Source organism: Echinops telfairi, unplaced genomic scaffold (assembly GCF_000313985.2).
Source record: "Echinops telfairi isolate 266 unplaced genomic scaffold, ASM31398v2 ScPeMD7_7420;HRSCAF=8458, whole genome shotgun sequence".
NCBI classification, from domain to species: domain Eukaryota; kingdom Metazoa; phylum Chordata; class Mammalia; order Afrosoricida; family Tenrecidae; genus Echinops; species Echinops telfairi.
In genome coordinates this window covers 42,357,301-42,374,895 of record NW_022111320.1, presented here as the reverse complement: position 1 = coordinate 42,374,895, position 17,595 = coordinate 42,357,301, and the positions used below count along the sequence as shown (strand labels likewise).

At 37.2% G+C, this 17,595-nt stretch overlaps 1 protein-coding gene across 3 annotated transcripts in view; it reads right to left on the bottom strand.

Annotated features, from left to right (window-relative positions):
• Positions 1 to 17,595, bottom strand: part of TBC1D5 (TBC1 domain family member 5) — a 570,856-nt gene that overhangs the window by 194,723 nt on the left and 358,538 nt on the right. For all 3 annotated transcript variants that reach the window (XM_045297525.1, XM_045297524.1, XM_045297526.1), the window contains 4 exons: positions 16,786 to 16,874; positions 15,655 to 15,705; positions 15,485 to 15,554; positions 12,184 to 12,356 (listed from right to left, as the gene is read on the bottom strand). In XM_045297525.1, the coding sequence (XP_045153460.1) occupies positions 12,184 to 12,356; positions 15,485 to 15,554; positions 15,655 to 15,705; positions 16,786 to 16,874 (383 nt within the window). The remainder of the gene's footprint in view (positions 1 to 12,183; positions 12,357 to 15,484; positions 15,555 to 15,654; positions 15,706 to 16,785; positions 16,875 to 17,595) is intronic.

Here is a 17,595-nt window from a genome sequence, read left to right as displayed (position 1 = left end):
GAGGGAGTGATATTATTCACCATTTTTATTATTATTTAGAGGTATGAGGTCTTAACTAGACTTTTATGATCTGCACTATGGCTTATCATTATTTTTTAATTTATCAGACACTTAGAAAGTGCTTACTATGCGCCAGGCAGTGTTTTAAATGCTTTGCAAATAGAAACTCCACATGACAGTCCTATTACAAGAAGTACTGTCTATACTGATGTATAAGCTGAGTTTTTCAGCACATTTTTAATGCAGTTTTTGTGGTAAAAGTTGGTGCCTCGGCTGATATTTGCGTTGGCTTGTACTCGAGTATATACAGTACTTGTTCATTTGACTTTTAACTCAAACTTTGTTGCTCAACCACAGTGTGAGGGAGAAGAATCGGGTTCTGGGTTACAATGAATGAAGAGTTGCTGAGCATTCCTTAATTCAAATACCATCAAACTCTTGTCATTACAAACTAGCAGGGCCAATGAAGTAAACCTACAAGCTATCCCATGCCAGCATCAATACGAAAATTCATTTGTAGTTCTCCGACCCCAGGTGTGGGCACTGCATACCTTCAGACTCACAGGAGCGGTCCGCTCAGGAATTAGACTAATGGTTCTCTCTCTCTGCTTCATGGCCTGGGCTGAATTTTCACTATTCTCACTAACAGTATATCTCTTATTAATAAAATCTCATTGACTTAATTAGGCCCGATGTCCTCATTATTAAAAGCGGAATCTACTTAACATAGGCATGACTGCTCCACTTTGAACTCATTTCTTCCTTCCCAGATGTTTGAAGGGTTAGGGTTGCATTTGTCATTGCTTCTGATGTCCCCCAGGGCGCATAGCTTTTAAACTGACCATAGAGTAAAAATTAAGATCTTTTAAAAGACGTGATGTTTTCTCCTGCAAAATCACTATAAAACAACAATTAAAAATTCTTCAGGTGCTTTTTATTTTAAACTTAAGCTTTTTATTAAAATTAAATTTTCTAAAAAATATAAGCCACATTTAATTTTAAGAAATAAACCCACATATCATAAGACATACCACCCATGGTAGACATTTTTCATAGGTAATGCATTGGTATTAAAAATTACCAGTAATATCCTATAAAAATACCCCTAACATATTGCAACTGATGTAAATTTTAAAAAAGCATTATTTTATTAGTTCAAGCTAATTTTAAGAAAAAAATTTTAAAGTGCAAGCCAAACTTTTATAAAAAAAACAGCACTTATGTTTCTGCACTTAAACTACATTACAGAATACTGTGATAAAATGTGCAAAGAATTGGAGTAGAAAGCCAAACAGGAAGAACACACGCAGCATAAGCTTTGCGCGGCAATATGGAAGTATTCCCGGAGCAAACTTCAAACAATGAGAGATGGAAATAATACAGAGTCACTAACAACAAGAATTGCTCAATGCTCAGTCATTACAAAAGGTGGTGTAGAGTCGGGCACAAGATCATGAAGGAAGCCGTCCAGCCTGCTCTGAAGGCATTAGCCAAAAACAAGCCTCCAGGAACCGAATACCGGCCGAAGTATTTCAATAAATTGATGAAGCACTGGAAGTACTCATCTATGCCAATCAATTTGTAAGACAGCTATCTGGCCAACCAACTGGAAGAGATCCATATTTTTGCCCACTCCAAAGAAAAGTGACCCAACGAAATGTGGAAATTACCAAATAATGTCATTGATATCATACCCAAGTAAAATGTTGTTGAAGCTAGTTTTAAATATGGCTGCTGAGCCACCATACATTCAAGCCAGAAGAGCCATGGCAAGAGGGACATGGTTGCTGATGTCAGATGGCTCTTGGTTGAAAGGAGAGAATATCAGAAAGGCATTTAGGGACTTGTGCTTTACTGACTGTGAAAAAGCACTGGACTGTGTGGATCATAATAAACTATGGATCGATAACATGGCAAAGAATGGAAATTCCAAAACACTTAATTGTGTCAATGTGGCATCTGATCACGAGGCTGTCATTGGAACTGAAGAAAATAGTGCTGTTAGAAGCCATCAGGTCAGTTCTGACTTACAGCAACCCTGTGCACAACTGCCTGAACCTGCGGCCAGACAGAGGAGGGTCATGTGAACACGGAGTTAAAATGCCATTGCAGGAAGTCATGACGCTATCACAAGCTAGGAGAGACAAAAGAGCATCTTTGCCTAGATCCTCCATGAAGGTGAGGCCCTGTTACAACCTGAATCAGACTCCTAGCCTTCAGAACTGTGAGCTGAAACATTTCTATTGAAAGCCACTCAGTTTGTGTTTATGGCAGTCCTAGGAAACACTAAATGCTCTGTAGAAAATTTGCATTCACAGGTATTTGCTTGAAGCACTTCTAATTCCCATAAAGGTCTTTACACATATTAATCCGAGTCCCCAGAGTTAAAATAGTAAGGGCAGAAGCTGAAGTCATGCAAAGACATATCAACGACACACACTACAACCACTGGGATGAAGTGATACAAGTTAGGTTAATTCTGAAGTAGACTTTTAACAGAGTACGATATCATATACACATTTTCGTATAGTAATTAGAAAGAGCTTATTAGAGCAATTCAGTGTAGATATTCAATTTTCCAGTTTTCCTTGGTTAAAGAAAGAGTTGGAGAGTAGAAAACCGCTAGAGAGAACTATGACACTAAAATGTGAGAAATGAGAAAGGAAGCTGAAGAAATGATAAATGAAACGAAATCTGAGAGACTGAGTTAGCGACCTTAAACGATTATTTCTTCAACAATCTAACAAGCACACACACTCATTGGCATCAAGTCGATGCTGACTCATGGTGGCCCCATAGGATAGGGTAGAACTGGTCCTGTGGGTTTCCTAGCGTGTAACTCTTTACCAGAGTAGAAGGCCCATCTTTCTCCAGAGGAGCAGCGCGTGGTTTCAAACTGCTGACCTTGCAGCTAGCAGCTCAACTCATAACCCCAGGGTTCCTATGGTTTCTTAGTAAGTCTGAAATATTTTTCTTTCGAGTTTTGGAATCTAGAATTTCTACTCAAGGACGAAAAGTGTTTCCTTCCAATCCAGACATTCTGTTAATGAATAGACTCAAACACTGTACTATTTTCTAGTTATATCATCACCCTGTTGTTAAAACATTCAATTAAAGAAGACATTGCATTGTTCCACTTTTATTAAAGAAATAAGAAAAACTTCTGACTATATTTGTGATGAAATTTCATTTTAAAAACATGTAAAACAAAATTTCATCAAATACAACTCTGAATATATATGGTGAAATTTTATTTTTAACACCTCACTAGATGATATTAAGGTATGCTAGGGTTTTGAGAAACAGCCCCCCCCCCATATAAGTATTATATTCCAAGAAAATTCTTGTAGGACACTTTTGCTGAGAAGGTGCATAATGGTCACAATGAAGGGAAAAACTCCCCACCATAACTTTCCAGGCCTTCTTTCATCAATGCAGTTTTCAATTTATAAAAAGCTGCTTCAAAATACACCTGTGTCTCTCAAGAAAATACATCAAGATTATCCTTTTGGAATCATAAGAAAGGTCACTTCTGAGCTGACCTCTTTGCCTTAAATTTAACTGGCCCAGTAAATCTCATTGGAAGTCTGTTTTGATAGAATTGTTTTGGTAAGGCTTCCTAATAAGACTGAGATAAGTGTGTTATTGAGAGAATCTGTCTACAGCCATCTACTGGTCACAGAAACAGGTTTCAGCATGGATTGTCTGGAATAAATCTGTAAATGCATGGATTGGAACACCAAGAGTAATATTTTCTGACTTATCCTCGTAGAATACCATAAACTAATGTTTGATAGCATTGTTATTTTACTGTATGCTTTCTTGTTTCTACCCACATTGCTTATTTTGTTTTTAGGTCCCCATCATATCTTTCCGAGGAAGCCTCTTGTTTTAGTCCTACCTCTAAGTTCTTTATCATTGTGCGGGGAGTGTAATCTTAAACCATGATCAAAACACCATTCTTTTTCGATGACATCTTTCTCACGCAGAATAAAAATCATCTATACGTCAATGCTGTGCAGCAGAGCTTTCTGCCATGATGGAAATGTCCTGTATTACAGTTCTTGGGTTTCATCATATTGCTGGTGATCGTGTTAGATGCCTTTGAGTTGATGCCTACAACAGAATGAAATGGTGCCTGGTCCTGCACCATCTTCACTATTGTTATGTTTGAGCCCACTGTTTCAGCCACTCATTCTGGGTCTGGTGCAGTGATTAAGTGTTGGGATGCAATCTGCACGGTCGCCAGTGAAAAGCCACCAGCAGCTCTGTGGGAGAAAGACTGGGCTTTCTACTCCCTTAAACAGTTACAGTCTCGGAAACCCACTGGAGGTGGGAAGGAGTAGGGTTCAGCGTTGATTCAATGGCAGTGAGTTTGACTTTGCCCTGCTTTACCTAGCATGATGTCCTTTTACCAGGGTCTGATCTCTCTTGATCACCTGCCCAAAGTCCACGAGACAAGGTCTCGCCATCCTTGCTTCTGAGGAGCATTCTGGCTGTACTTCCTCCAAGCAGAGTTGTTTGTTCTTTTGGCAGTCCACGATACTTTCAATATTCTTCACAAACATCATCATCCAAAGGCATCGGTTCTTCAGGCTTCCTTACTCAAGGGCAAACTTTCACAGGTAATATGAGGTGATGGAAAAGACCTAATCAAGTTACTGTGTGAATGCAGGGTAAAGAATTCAAAGTCTGGTTCAGTTAGACAATTGATTATTTTGTGTATGTCCATATGACGACAAATTTTTCCACATCATAAGCTTTTTTAAGTCATAACTTTCTCATCTATATAACAGTGTTGGTTAGGGTTAGGGAAAGAAAAAATACCAATATCTGTATCTCAATGTGTTGGGAGGATAAAATGAGATTATATGAAGTCTATATCACAATGTCTAATATATCAGAAACATTAAAAAAATGAGCAATTAATAATCATTTCATTAGTTCAATGTATTATTCTCCCTGTGATAATTTTTCATGTAGAAGGGTAAATCCCCAATTATTTCAAAGGAATTCTCAATAACTGCGATTCAAAGAAATAACTCTGCTTACAATCATACACTAATTAATCTGGTAAGGAATACAATTTTAAGATAGAAAATGATAGTGACTTGATAAAAGAGTTACGTGTTTTATCAAATGTTCAAATATCGGTTTAAAGTGATTGAGTAGTCATCCATAAATACATTGTGCTCTGTGTTAAAATGAATATACTGTGATAAAAACATTTAAAAATTATATCGGAAAATTTAGCAAATTATTTATCAATAACCAAGAATCTCCCAATTAAATTACTATAAAGCCCCACAGAAAAAAAACTGCTAATCCCGAAAATAGGAAATGCGGGACATAGAAGATATATAATAAGCATCTGGGGGATAGAGAATTTATCCCATGAGTGTTGTAAAGAGCTCGTAATTTAAGAGTGCCAAAGCCCAAGTGTGTTATGAGGGTCTTTCCTCAAAAGTGACATTAATTGCACATCCCACAGATGCTTATTATGTCTTCTATTTATATCAAAGTATAAAATTAGGACTACAATATACAGATTCCATATATTTAAATGTGATAATGCAAAACATTGACTCTAGTTGAACAGAAATTGTTCATTTGAAACTTCATTTCTTTAGTCTCTTTAAGGAAAACTGAGAACAGTCGATAACTTGAGCCTTTATAGTTGAATCTACTATGACTTAGAGTCTTTTGAAATTACATCAAGCTGTGTGGCTCAAGGAGTGGAGCCCTAACACTAACGTCCAGTGTGTTTGCACAGCCCCAACTCCAAAGGATGAGCCCAGGGTGTTCGTATTCTCCTGCTCTAAGAGATACCACAAGCAGAACCCTAGGAAATATCAGTGAAAGTGTGAATTAATGCATCTTAATGTTTGACTTTGGAACTCAGTCTGTATATATTGGTAGACCCTTAATGAACGTAACTTTAAAAAAAATCAATACACATCAATAAAAGGTAAACAAAAGGAAACTCAGGATTTAAATTATAGAAAGAGAAGCTTAAATTAAGTACAATACAAGTCATCTTTCATAAAGATAATGAAGAAAATTGTGATTTACTTTTAGGATATATTGTTTCAGAATAAGTATATAACATTGACCCTTTAATTGTAAATAACCTTTCTTTAAGATAACAGAGTTGATGTGGCTTTTCCTACAGGTTAACACTATCTAAGAAATAATATATCCAACTATATATAAAGTGATATTGTTAATAAGCTATTATATAAAATTTAAGATTTGTGGGTTCTCACTCATATTTCAAAATCAATATAAATTCATTGAAAATTAACATAAGCTAATTTGGAATGGCTTTAGCCAAAGTTAGTGCTATTAATACTTTTACACTAACAATTTTCTGTGATCCTAAGTAAATTTAGAAAACCAAAAAGGGAAGAACATGCTCAGCATATCTGAAACTGAAAGGACTCAAGAAAAAAATTTAAGCCACAAATTACAATTTTGAAAGTTTCCACAAGCAAAATATTGACTGATGCAGGAAGCATCAGGAGAAGATGGAAAGAACACACGGAGTCCCTGTGCCCGAAAGAACTAGTGGAGAGTCCACCCTTTCGGGAGGTAGCATATGAGCATGAACCAATGGTGCTGAAAGAAGTAGTTAAAACTGTGCTGGATGCAGTAGCCAAAAACAAGACTCCAAGAATTGATGTAATATGCATTGAAATGTTTCAGAAAGATGAAGCACTGGCAGCACTCACTCGTCTATGCCAGGAATTTTTGAAGATAGCTCTCTGGCCAACTGACTGGAAGAGATCCGTATTCGTGCCCATTACAAAGAAAAGTGACCGAACAGAGTGCTCAAAATATATCGTACACAAGTAATGTTTTACTTAAGATAATCCGACAACAGTTGCTACAGCACATTGACAGTGAACTGCCAGAAGTTCAGGCCGGATTCAGAAGAGGATCTGACCAAGGGATGTCACTGCTGCTGTCAGATGGATCTTGGCTCAAAGCAGAGAATAGAAGACAGATGTTTACTTGTGTTTCACTGACTATACAAAGGCATTCCATTGTATGGACCATAATAAACTGTGGGTAACCTTGAGAAGAATGGGCATTCCTGAACACTTCATTGTGCTCATGAGGAGCTCATACATGGATCAAGAGGCAGTTGTGCAAACAGAACAAGGGAGGACTGCATGGTTTAAAATAGGGAACAGTGTGCATCAGGATTGTATCCTCTCACCCTAACTTGCTCGATCTATGTGCTGAGGAATCATCAAAGAAGACATTATGTGAAGAAGAGTGCGGCATCAGGATCAGAGGAAGGCGTATTAACAACCTGCGATATGCAGTGACACAATCTTGCTTACTGAAAGTGAGGAGCAATCGAAACACTTGCTGATGAAGATCAAGGACTGTAGCCTTCAGGATGATTACAACTCAATATAAGGAAGATCAAGACCCTCACAACTGGACCAATAAGTAAAAACATCATGATAAATGGGGAAGACGTTGCAGTTGTCAAGGAGTTTGTCTTACTTGGATCCCTAATCAATGCTCATGGAGGCAGCAGGCAAGAGATCAAAAGACACACTGCATTACGTAAATCTGCTGCACAAGACCTCCTTTGACTATTGAAGAAAAAGGACGTAACTTGGCGCCTGACCGAAGCCATGGTATTCCTCACTGCATGTGAAAAGTGGACTTTAAATAAGGAAGATCATAGAAGAATATATGCACTTACTTGAATTGTGGTGCTGGAGAAGAAATATCGAAAGTACCATGGACTGCTAAAAGGATAAACTGATGTTGGAAGAAGTAAGGCTAGAGTGCTCCTTAGAGGCAAGGATGGCAAGACTTTGTCTTGCATACTTTGGGCATATGGTTAGGAGAGACCAGTCCCTGGAGAAGGACCTCATGTTTGGTAGAGTGGAAGGGCCTCCACAAGAAGGACTGACCCACTGGCTGTTTCAATGGGTTCAGGCCTAGGAACAGTTGTGAGGGCGACGCAGGGCCTGCATGCAGTACTTCCTTCTGTTGTGCACAGGGTCACAATGGGCTGAAGCTGACTTGATGGCACTTAACAATAACAACCACTTTCTGTGGTCTTAAGTAAATTTATAGCAAAATACAATAACTATGTCTATAAATGACTTCTCTGCACCTCAGAAACAGCTTTTTAAACATTTGAACAAAAATTTCGTTTTAAAACTCGAATCAATAGCTGCTAAATATTTTTCTAAATGATCACACCCATAGTAAGTGGCAATTTAAATAACTTTTAATGTATCACTCAACTTCTGAAGAAAAACTAAAATTAGAAACTTGGACCCAATAGGTAGTATACAATTTAGTCTTGCTTACCCTTTGCCCCCCCCCCCCATGTAAACATACTCTTATGATTTAATCCTCATTCTATAGCAATTGGTAGCATTGATAGCAGTTTGTCACTGGCTCACTCATGACTGACATTTTGCCATGTTGCTTTTCCAATTCAATTTTAGTAGGAGAGAAAATGTTCTGAAAGTTAAAATTCTGTAAAAGAGTTGGCATCTAACAGCACCTATTAGATGACACAACCATAGATTATGACCTAAGGAAAAGTAGCTACTGACATTGATTATTGATGACAAATTGACCCAAACAACAAACTGAATTTTTTCCATTACTCCTTTTTTTATTGTAAAGTTAAATTAGACCGAGCAGAACTGCTCCGCAGGGTTCCGACACTGTAAGTCTTTAGAGGTGTGTGTGCCTTACTCCATCTCCTTTGGGCTAGCTGGTGAGTTTGAACTACTGACTCTCATGGCTAGCAGTTCAATGCTTGCCCTACTATCCCACCAAGGAGTCATGATTAGATGATAGCATCAATAATTATGTGGAATCATAATACGTAGAAGATATAAACAAAATATTTCTAATTAATTTCCATGAGATATTATCAAAATCCGAAACCCACTGCCACTGAGTCAATACCAACTTGTGCATATTAACTTTCTAGAGGGTTCCTGAGGCTATCAATCTTTGGGAACAGAAAGCTTCATCTTTGTCCTACAAATCTGCTAGTGGATTTGAATGTCTAACCTTGTGGTTAGCAGTTTAAGGCTCAGTGATACCAGGGCTCTTTCCATGAGCCATATACCTACAGTAATTATTAGGCATGGCAACAAAATTATTTTGTCAAATTGCCATGAAATTTATAAAATTATACTCTCAAATTATATTCCTACCTCTGAAGAAACACTGGTCTAAAGGTTAGTTATTATGTGTGTCCAGTTAAGCAGAAGCCCGTAGTTTGAGTGACGAGACACTAAACAGAAAGCCAAAGCCAGAATTGGAAGGCCTAGGGACTCTCATGGCACATCACATCCAAGTCGTCAGGAACATCCCGATGAAGCCATTGTCATGACAGACGATAATAATAAAAACACTGGTAACTATATACTGAATTCTTACTACATACTGAGTATTATGTTTCATGTATATTTTGATTTAATTTCTCTAAGTACCTAATGAAGTAGGTAGAATGATTTTAATTCCAATTTCACAGATGAAGAAACTAAGACTCAAAGCAGTTCAACAGGTTAACAGTCATCAATAAGGAATAAACAGATGGCAATAACCAAGGACACTGGCCTTTCATGTGCTCCACAAATAATAATAATACAAATAAATTAATTAAACAGGTAACTAAAGCCCTTGCCCTACTAAGTATGAGAGCTAAACTGAAATGAATGACAATCTTAAAGATTAAATTTTCCAGGCAATGCAGATGATGAGATTATTTATAAAGCTATTGAGACAAATAGGCAGTTGTAGCCACAGCTAGCTCTGGTATTGATGGTTATTACTAATAAATACAATTGGAATAACTCTGAGAAGTTATGCGGTGGTTCATGGAACTTTCTTGAGAAGGCACAGCTTTCTGACTTATTATGGATGAAGAGGAGGTGGATGGAAACTACTGTTAGAACTGGAAATTAGAATACACTGTCTTTATATTACTGCACTAAAGCCACTGTGGCCACCATTGTAATGCAAGCCCCAGCTCAGGTAAAGAGGCGAAAACTATGGAGCACATAAAAATGACACTTATCAAGCATCAAGTTATTTCTCTCAATGTTTAAAACAATTTTTCGACCTGAGTGAACAATGGTGCTATCAGGCTTACAGTTCATACAGGCCTGGGTTTACTGCAACAACTGTGTCTCTGTGATCAGTGGGTGGCTGCAGACAGGTTCTCCCAGGAACACAACTGTCCTAGTCCCATCACGGTGCTTCAAAAACAAACCATTCCAATCAGAACAATGGTTTCTGAGATTGCCCAGGTTGTTTCCATCAAGTGAGTGCGGTCAGCTCAGAGGGTTATGACGAGTGATTTTAGGGATCCCAAGGGAATAGTCCCAATAGATTTTCTTGAAGGACACGGGAGGATCCTGGGAGCTTATCTAAACTGATACTGTAGAAAACTTAAAGCTGCACTGAGATGATCTTCCCATCTGAGAATGTACTTGCTTACACAAGGGTCACAGAGCTGTCCTCCAAGAATGCTCTTGGGAAGCCTATGGCACACACTCTTTATTCCTTTTCTTTCCTCTTTAGACTTAGTTTGCCTTTGGCATCCCTGAGGATGCCAAATCTACTATTTTTATGTGGCGTAATTTGAAGAGTTTGGAATTCTTGAAGGATTAGAAAGATAGAAACCCCATTTCAGAAGTGTATCGAAATAGATGGAGGATATGTCAAGAAATAAGAGTTTCATATTTTGATAATTTTATTTAGTAAAGGTTTCTGTGATGTGGTAGCAATATTTTTAACTTACCCTTGTATTTAAATATACCAATTCAAGTGAATGGCAGAGAGAAATACAGAATTTGACTCTTGGCATTGCATTAGCTATTAAAATTATGCCTATAATCACAAATGTATTATTTATACTCAGTAGTGATACTTGTTTTCTAGTACCCACACCACACACATTCTCCTGTAGGAAGGGAAGAGCCACTTTCAGTGATAAAGTCAATTTTAAGTCACAAGATGAAGGCAGTCAGAATTAGAACTGGCAAACCCTTTATCAGCCACTGTTCAGTGCTTCAGGAGAAGAAAAACAGCTGAGAATTATTATTAGTAAGAGACTGTGTGAAACATAAAACACTTATGATATCCTTCTTCTTGTGCTCCAGTCCTAGACTGTGACTGAGCGGAGACAGTTCACCATCCAATCAAATAATCCACATTTTTTGACCATTTACTATGTGCATCACCATAGTAACTTGTCAAATCTCCAAAGACTATCCAATTGGGAGTCTTTATTTGCAGAAGAATTTCCACCCAAGAACTGTCCAACACAAAATATCAAAGTTCTACCATTTCAATAGACAGGACAATTTTGTTGTCTATAGCAGTGTCCAGATAACTGAAACTTACTCAACCCAATATATTTCTAATTTTTCATTTGTAAATCACTGCAATACATAAATTCCCCTCCCCTCCACCCCTGCTACCATGCACTGTAAGAGCTGATGTGGCCAGCATCCCTATCTCTGTGTTCACCAGCTTAGAGTATCTACAGAATTGGCTTCCTATTTTTCTGCTAGAGTATATTGGAGAAGTTGTGGCTGGAAAGATGAACACAATATGTCCTGCATTAGGGATGCATCTTACTGACAGAAATCCACTTCTGGGGGCCGAGCAGAAAATGACCCCTTTATTAAATAGAAGCAACCTGGGTTATCTGGTCTTGAGGTTGGCTTCAAGGAGGTAAGATCTATGCAGGTATAAAGATCTCACCATGTAGAAGGGCCGGGCCCCCAGGCTTGGTTGGTTTAATGATCTGCTGTTGTCATCTGGACATTCTTACTAATTTCTAAAAAATTTAATATGCATCAGTTCCTGGAATTATGTAGCTGATCCTGCTTAGGTTTGAATTAAGATTTTAATATGTGTAACCGTAATCTGTCTTAGTTTCTACTTATTCTAAGGCTGAATTTTTTACTTGTACCTAAAGGATAATGCCAAGTTAATGAGGCAGGTGGGAGTATTAGATGAGACATCATATGTGCAAATAAGAAGGATAGAGCCTAAAACACAGGGCACAAAAGAGATGTGGCATGACATGGAGCTAGGATCGTTCTTGCTCTTGAGCTTTAGAAACCACCATAAATCATGATCGGTTGTAGCAGAAAATTAAACTTTAATACTTACAAGCCATATATCTGTGGTGCAATTTCTAGTCTGTTCAAGTGCATATAAAGCTCAATATCATGCTTCTTCAGTAGATGATCCTGGATCTGGTTAACTTTAGTAACAATGGCAATGGTCGGTCCTAAGTCCTGTGGCCTAGCAAAAGGGATGGGGGTCAGCAGTGCTTCTTTCCCCTAAAAGCACACAGATAGAAAAAACAGAGTACATATTATTTCAGCATGAAGTTAATAAAAATAAAAAAGTGAATGTCACCATTTCAATCGTCTATAAATGGAAGTTTAAGCACAAACCACCAACTATGCCCTGTAGGACAGACTAGACCTGCTCCACAGAGTTTCCAAGGCTATGAATATTTTCTGGACAGTCTCATCTTTCTCTCACCAAATGGCTTCAACCAACGAACAACAATGCAATTAGTAGCTTATGTCAACTGGGTTCTTTTCTCTGACCGCCCCCAAGTGTAATTTGATACTGCTCTTCCCACCTAAACTGTAAGATACCTAAAACGAGCATCCTCTTTTCAGATTCTGGGACACACAGATAAAGAAAAAGTCCTTTTCTCAGTCCACAAGGGAAGACTACACAGAAAACAAATCTCGAATTCCACACAGTAGCTTTACCTGATCGGAGTGGCACAAGGCACAGAAGCATGTATGGGGAAAAGTTCTTGTATGTCTAGGGCCATTCCAAGTCTTATAAAGAAATACAGCCTCTTGCAGGTGCAGAAAGTCGCGCCCTAGTGTCCCTGGAGTCCTCAGCATGTATGGCCATGCTAATTTTAGGGCTCCATTATTTTGTGATAAATTGTACACACGAGAAAGGAAGTCTATATTATAGTCACTATAAAAATGCATCAGAGATAACCTTTTTTATTCTAAAAATACTAAGATTTTTTCCCCCCATTGATTTGAAATGTATATGTTTTGGGAAGTTCAGGTTGATTGTAAAGCATTATTCATACTGATAGACAGTGTTTACACTAATGTTGGATTCTAGTAAAAAATAGCAAAACAAATTTAACCCTTTGTGAATTCTAGCCATATGGTCTGCCTGCAGTTGAGGTGCCGTTCTCTGGTAATGTTTCTATCAATCACATGGACCACACATCACTACATCTCAGTACAACTTGGCGCTATGTACACAGCTTGTAGAAACATACACCTATGCAAATATCATGGCAAGCTTGGAGATAAGTGATTCTGAAAGAAACTGTTAAAAATAATTAATTGAATAAAATCATATGATCAATTTCTCATTTCAGTAGCGTAGGTTGTAATTAAATCAGCAGCACACTTAGTCCATTTTTCAAATACCTGAAAGGGATTCATCCCTAAAAACAAAAACAAAACCCTGAGAAACAAACAAAAAGCACACCCATTGCTGTTGATTCTGACTCCAAGCCACCCAGTAGGACAGAGTAGCATTTGCCCATAGGCTTTCTAAAACCTCACCAATTACGCACGCGGACATCACAGCTTTGTCCTGCCAGGCGGCTTGTGCATTTTGTTCACAGTCGAGATGCTCTACTAAAACTTACAGGCCTGTTTAGTATACTGCACTGTCTTTAATGCACAGATTTCCCCTGTGCTCAGTGTACTTTTAATAAAACCTCTTAAATCTAAGAAACTCAAAGGTTGTGCTCAAAAGCACTTACACAGCTTAGCTTATCTAACAATAAAATCACGAGAAGATAAAGTTAATGTAAAAATAGTCCTTTATCTTCAGAATTTCTTATCGTAAGAATATGATTTGCATTCATCAAATACAATCAAATGGGACATCTACAACTATCAGTAAAATTAGAGAAGTCTCTAAACTCTTTCTTGCATGTGCTATTCAAGTTTGCTCTCCTGGTCAGTGCCAGTTTAGCAAGGTTGGTTGTAATAGTTCGTGGCAGACTCTAAACCAGGGGTCCTCAAACTTTTTAAACAGGGGGCACGTTCACTGTCCCTCAGACCAATTGGAGGGCTGGACTACAGTTAAAAAACAAAAACAAACTATGAACAAATTCCTATGCACACTGCACATATTTTACTTTGAAGTAATAAAACAAACAGGGCAAAACCACCCAGCAGGCCGGATAAATGTCCTCGGCCGGCCGCATGTGGTCCGCGGGCCGTAGTCTGAGGACCCCTGCTCTAAACCAACACACTGCTTCTTTCACTAAGAAAGTCTTATTATTAAAGGAGTGTCTGCTGAACTAAGCAGCATACATAGTGACGTAAGTGACTTTACAGAAAACCAGAGGAAATTAATGAGAAGATTTACATTCATTTCTAGAACTTTTTAAAAAAAGGTGACAGAATTATGACATAGAATGAAAAGGGGAGGATGAAAAAGGGCCCTAAACATGCTTATACAGAAATATTGTATCGATATATATGAAACATGAACAGGAAGGTTCAGATGTTACCTCTATGTGTTCCTTCTGGAAGCTCCCTTAAAGTGCTACAGGACTTTTATCCCTGGCTCTAGGGCCTGGCAAATTTTCTCTAAAGAACTAAATCGTAAATATTTTAAGCATGGCTATGTTCTAATACAACCTCATTTATGGATACAAAAATGGAATTTAATACAACTTTCAGGTCATAAATTACTTTTCTTCTTTTGTTTTCCTCCAGCTATTTAAAAATATAAAATCTATTATGCAAGCAGTACCAAAATAGACAGGAGGCCAAATTGTGACCTGCAAGTCAGTTGTCAGTCCGTCCATCTCCCAGCCCCCTCCCCCCCTCCCTGGTCCCCTGGAGCAGATCAAAGGTATGAATACCAATAGTTGCCTAGGTCATTTTTTGGAGATAAGATGAAGTGATAAAATTAACCACACTAGAAATAATTAATCAAATATATTTTAATAATAATCCTTACCAGAAGAGTCTGCAATTTTTCAAATTTGTACAACAATGTACAGAATAATGACACTTAAGTTGGCATTGATGCTTACTAAAGAGTACAGTTAATTTAGCAATTCCATGCCTTCAGAATATACCAAGGCTAAAAATACATACTCAAACAAAAACTCTTGGTCATCCCTCCTATTCAATCATAAAAGAAGTAACCCTCTCTATTTATAAATGATATAATCTTATACATAGAAAATCCCCAAAATTCAGTAAGAAAAAAATACTGGCTTTTAAAGGAGTCTTTAAAAGGCGAAGTGGCAGGGTACAAGAATCAACATACAAAAATCAATCAGAATCCTTCCCTTGTGGTTGTTGTTATAGCAATCATAATGGCTTTTTAACTGATGATTTACTATCACTGAAATCTTTTGAAGAATATAAACACTAATAAGGCTTACCTTTTGACCATCATGCTCAAATGTGGAAAACCAAGGCTCAGCAGTTTCCATAAGTTGTGAGAACATTGCACTAAAAAATTGGGAAAACAATACAATGGTGATGTGAAACTGTCACTAATGTGAGGGTCGTATAAAACGAAACACAGAAAATAAGGGCTCTTTGTACTTACTAGGCATCATGTTCCAGATACTCAGGGTTTAAGAGAGTTTTCATTTCCTCACTTAAAAAAAAAAGCAATAAAAACAATCAAAATGTGTACTTTGTAATCAGAAGAAATGCACTCAACAAGGTAACTTTCTTAAAATGTGCAAGTAAAAAAAATTGCTTTTTTAAATAAAAAGAGCAACTTCATTAACAAATACATCCTTTTTTATATTAAATTCAAAAACCACTTAGCTGTCTTGTGAATTCCACAAGGAAGCAGCTATCTAATTATTCCAAATAACAAATACATAATGTTATAATATATTGCATGAATATGCTTGATCTAGAAAAATTGATTACTTCGCAACCTATCACTTTTCTAAAACAAAAATACCAAAAAATGATAGTTACTGGTCACATATGAAATATCAAAATATTAACATATTTTAATGAGTTCTACTTCTACTCTATTTTAATTATAATTAGTGGTTGAAGTGCTTTAAAATTTGAGTTTCTTTCACATTTCTAGAAGTCAAAATAGCTGAAGAAGTATGCCCAACGTATTTAAAAGCTATTTCCAGTCATTTATATTTTCATGTGAGATACATACACATGCGTATACACTTTTAAATGATAAAATTCTTTTAATCTAAGAAAAATGTAATAACTAAAATTTATCTTTATCTGAAAAAAAATAATTAAAAATGTGCATCTCAAGAACCTGATTAGCCACTTGTGCTGTATTTTTAGAACGGGGTTTTTGTGGCACTGTTCCCTTAATTACGAACTAAGTGGAAACAGGCCTGGCAAGAAGTGTCTCATAGAAAAGATTCTCATGTAGTTTAGAGAGCAAGATCAGCCACCGAAGGGCAGTATTACCAGTCATCAGCACTTTTGTCATGACAATAAAAATGTCCTTTCTTTGAGTCATTAGTTACATGTTTTCTAGTACAGATCAAAGATTCTTAGGATTATGAGGATCCAAGCTTGTTCAATAGTGGAACTGGGATTAGAATTATTAAGGGAAAAGTTCCACTGCATCCTTCTAAATAAGCCACCACCTGTTTACATTTACACCAAGTTAGAAGGACTTCAACTGAAAAGATCTTGAGGTCAAAGAAGGAGTCCAGCAGGGGGAGCTTGTACAGAAACTTGCCTGGGTTGTGCTGATTCACTAGCGTGCAGGAAAGCTTGATGGTCACAGTGAAGGATAAAGACTATCGGTGCTAACAGCTCATGCATGCCCTGAAAAGCACGGATGAGAGAAATGAGAAGGGTGGGCTTTCAGAGTCTATTAGTGGATATGATAAGCACAGTTGGACATTTCTTCAATGTATAGTCACCCAGAACATTACCATATTATATAGAAAAGCATAAAAATGGAAAGCTATAAAACAAGATTTTATCTACTTTTAGAATTTTATTCTAATTCAACCACAGCACTTATTCTTCTTTAAAACATGGAGAGCAGTTCTCTTTTAAATAACACAACAAACAATAAATTGGCATGGTAGACAAGCTTGCACCTGTCAGTTGCTTCAAGATCTGTACTCATAAATATGAATTTCATTTATGCAAATTATAATCATGAGCTACAGTGTAAAGATCTGCAGTAAGAAGGGCAACTAAGAACTGTAGACCGAAGGAAATTATACCCAATGTTTTCATTATATAATGGTTCAAAATTAGGGTGTCTGTAGACTTAGGAAGAGCTGAAGTCAGCTAGCTGGAAATGTTGGGTAATAAATGGAACAATCTTTAGCAGGTATGACAGACAAAAATCAAGTTTTAACAATATGATGTTCAACATGATGTATTTAATCACAAGATTACTATTAATATTTTTCCTGTCTATTTCACATAGGTTAATTTTTAATATACTTAGTGCTTTCACCAATACATCTTTTCTTTTTCGTTCTATTGGGCCTCACCCGTGGATTACATTAATATGCAATGGAAACAAAAG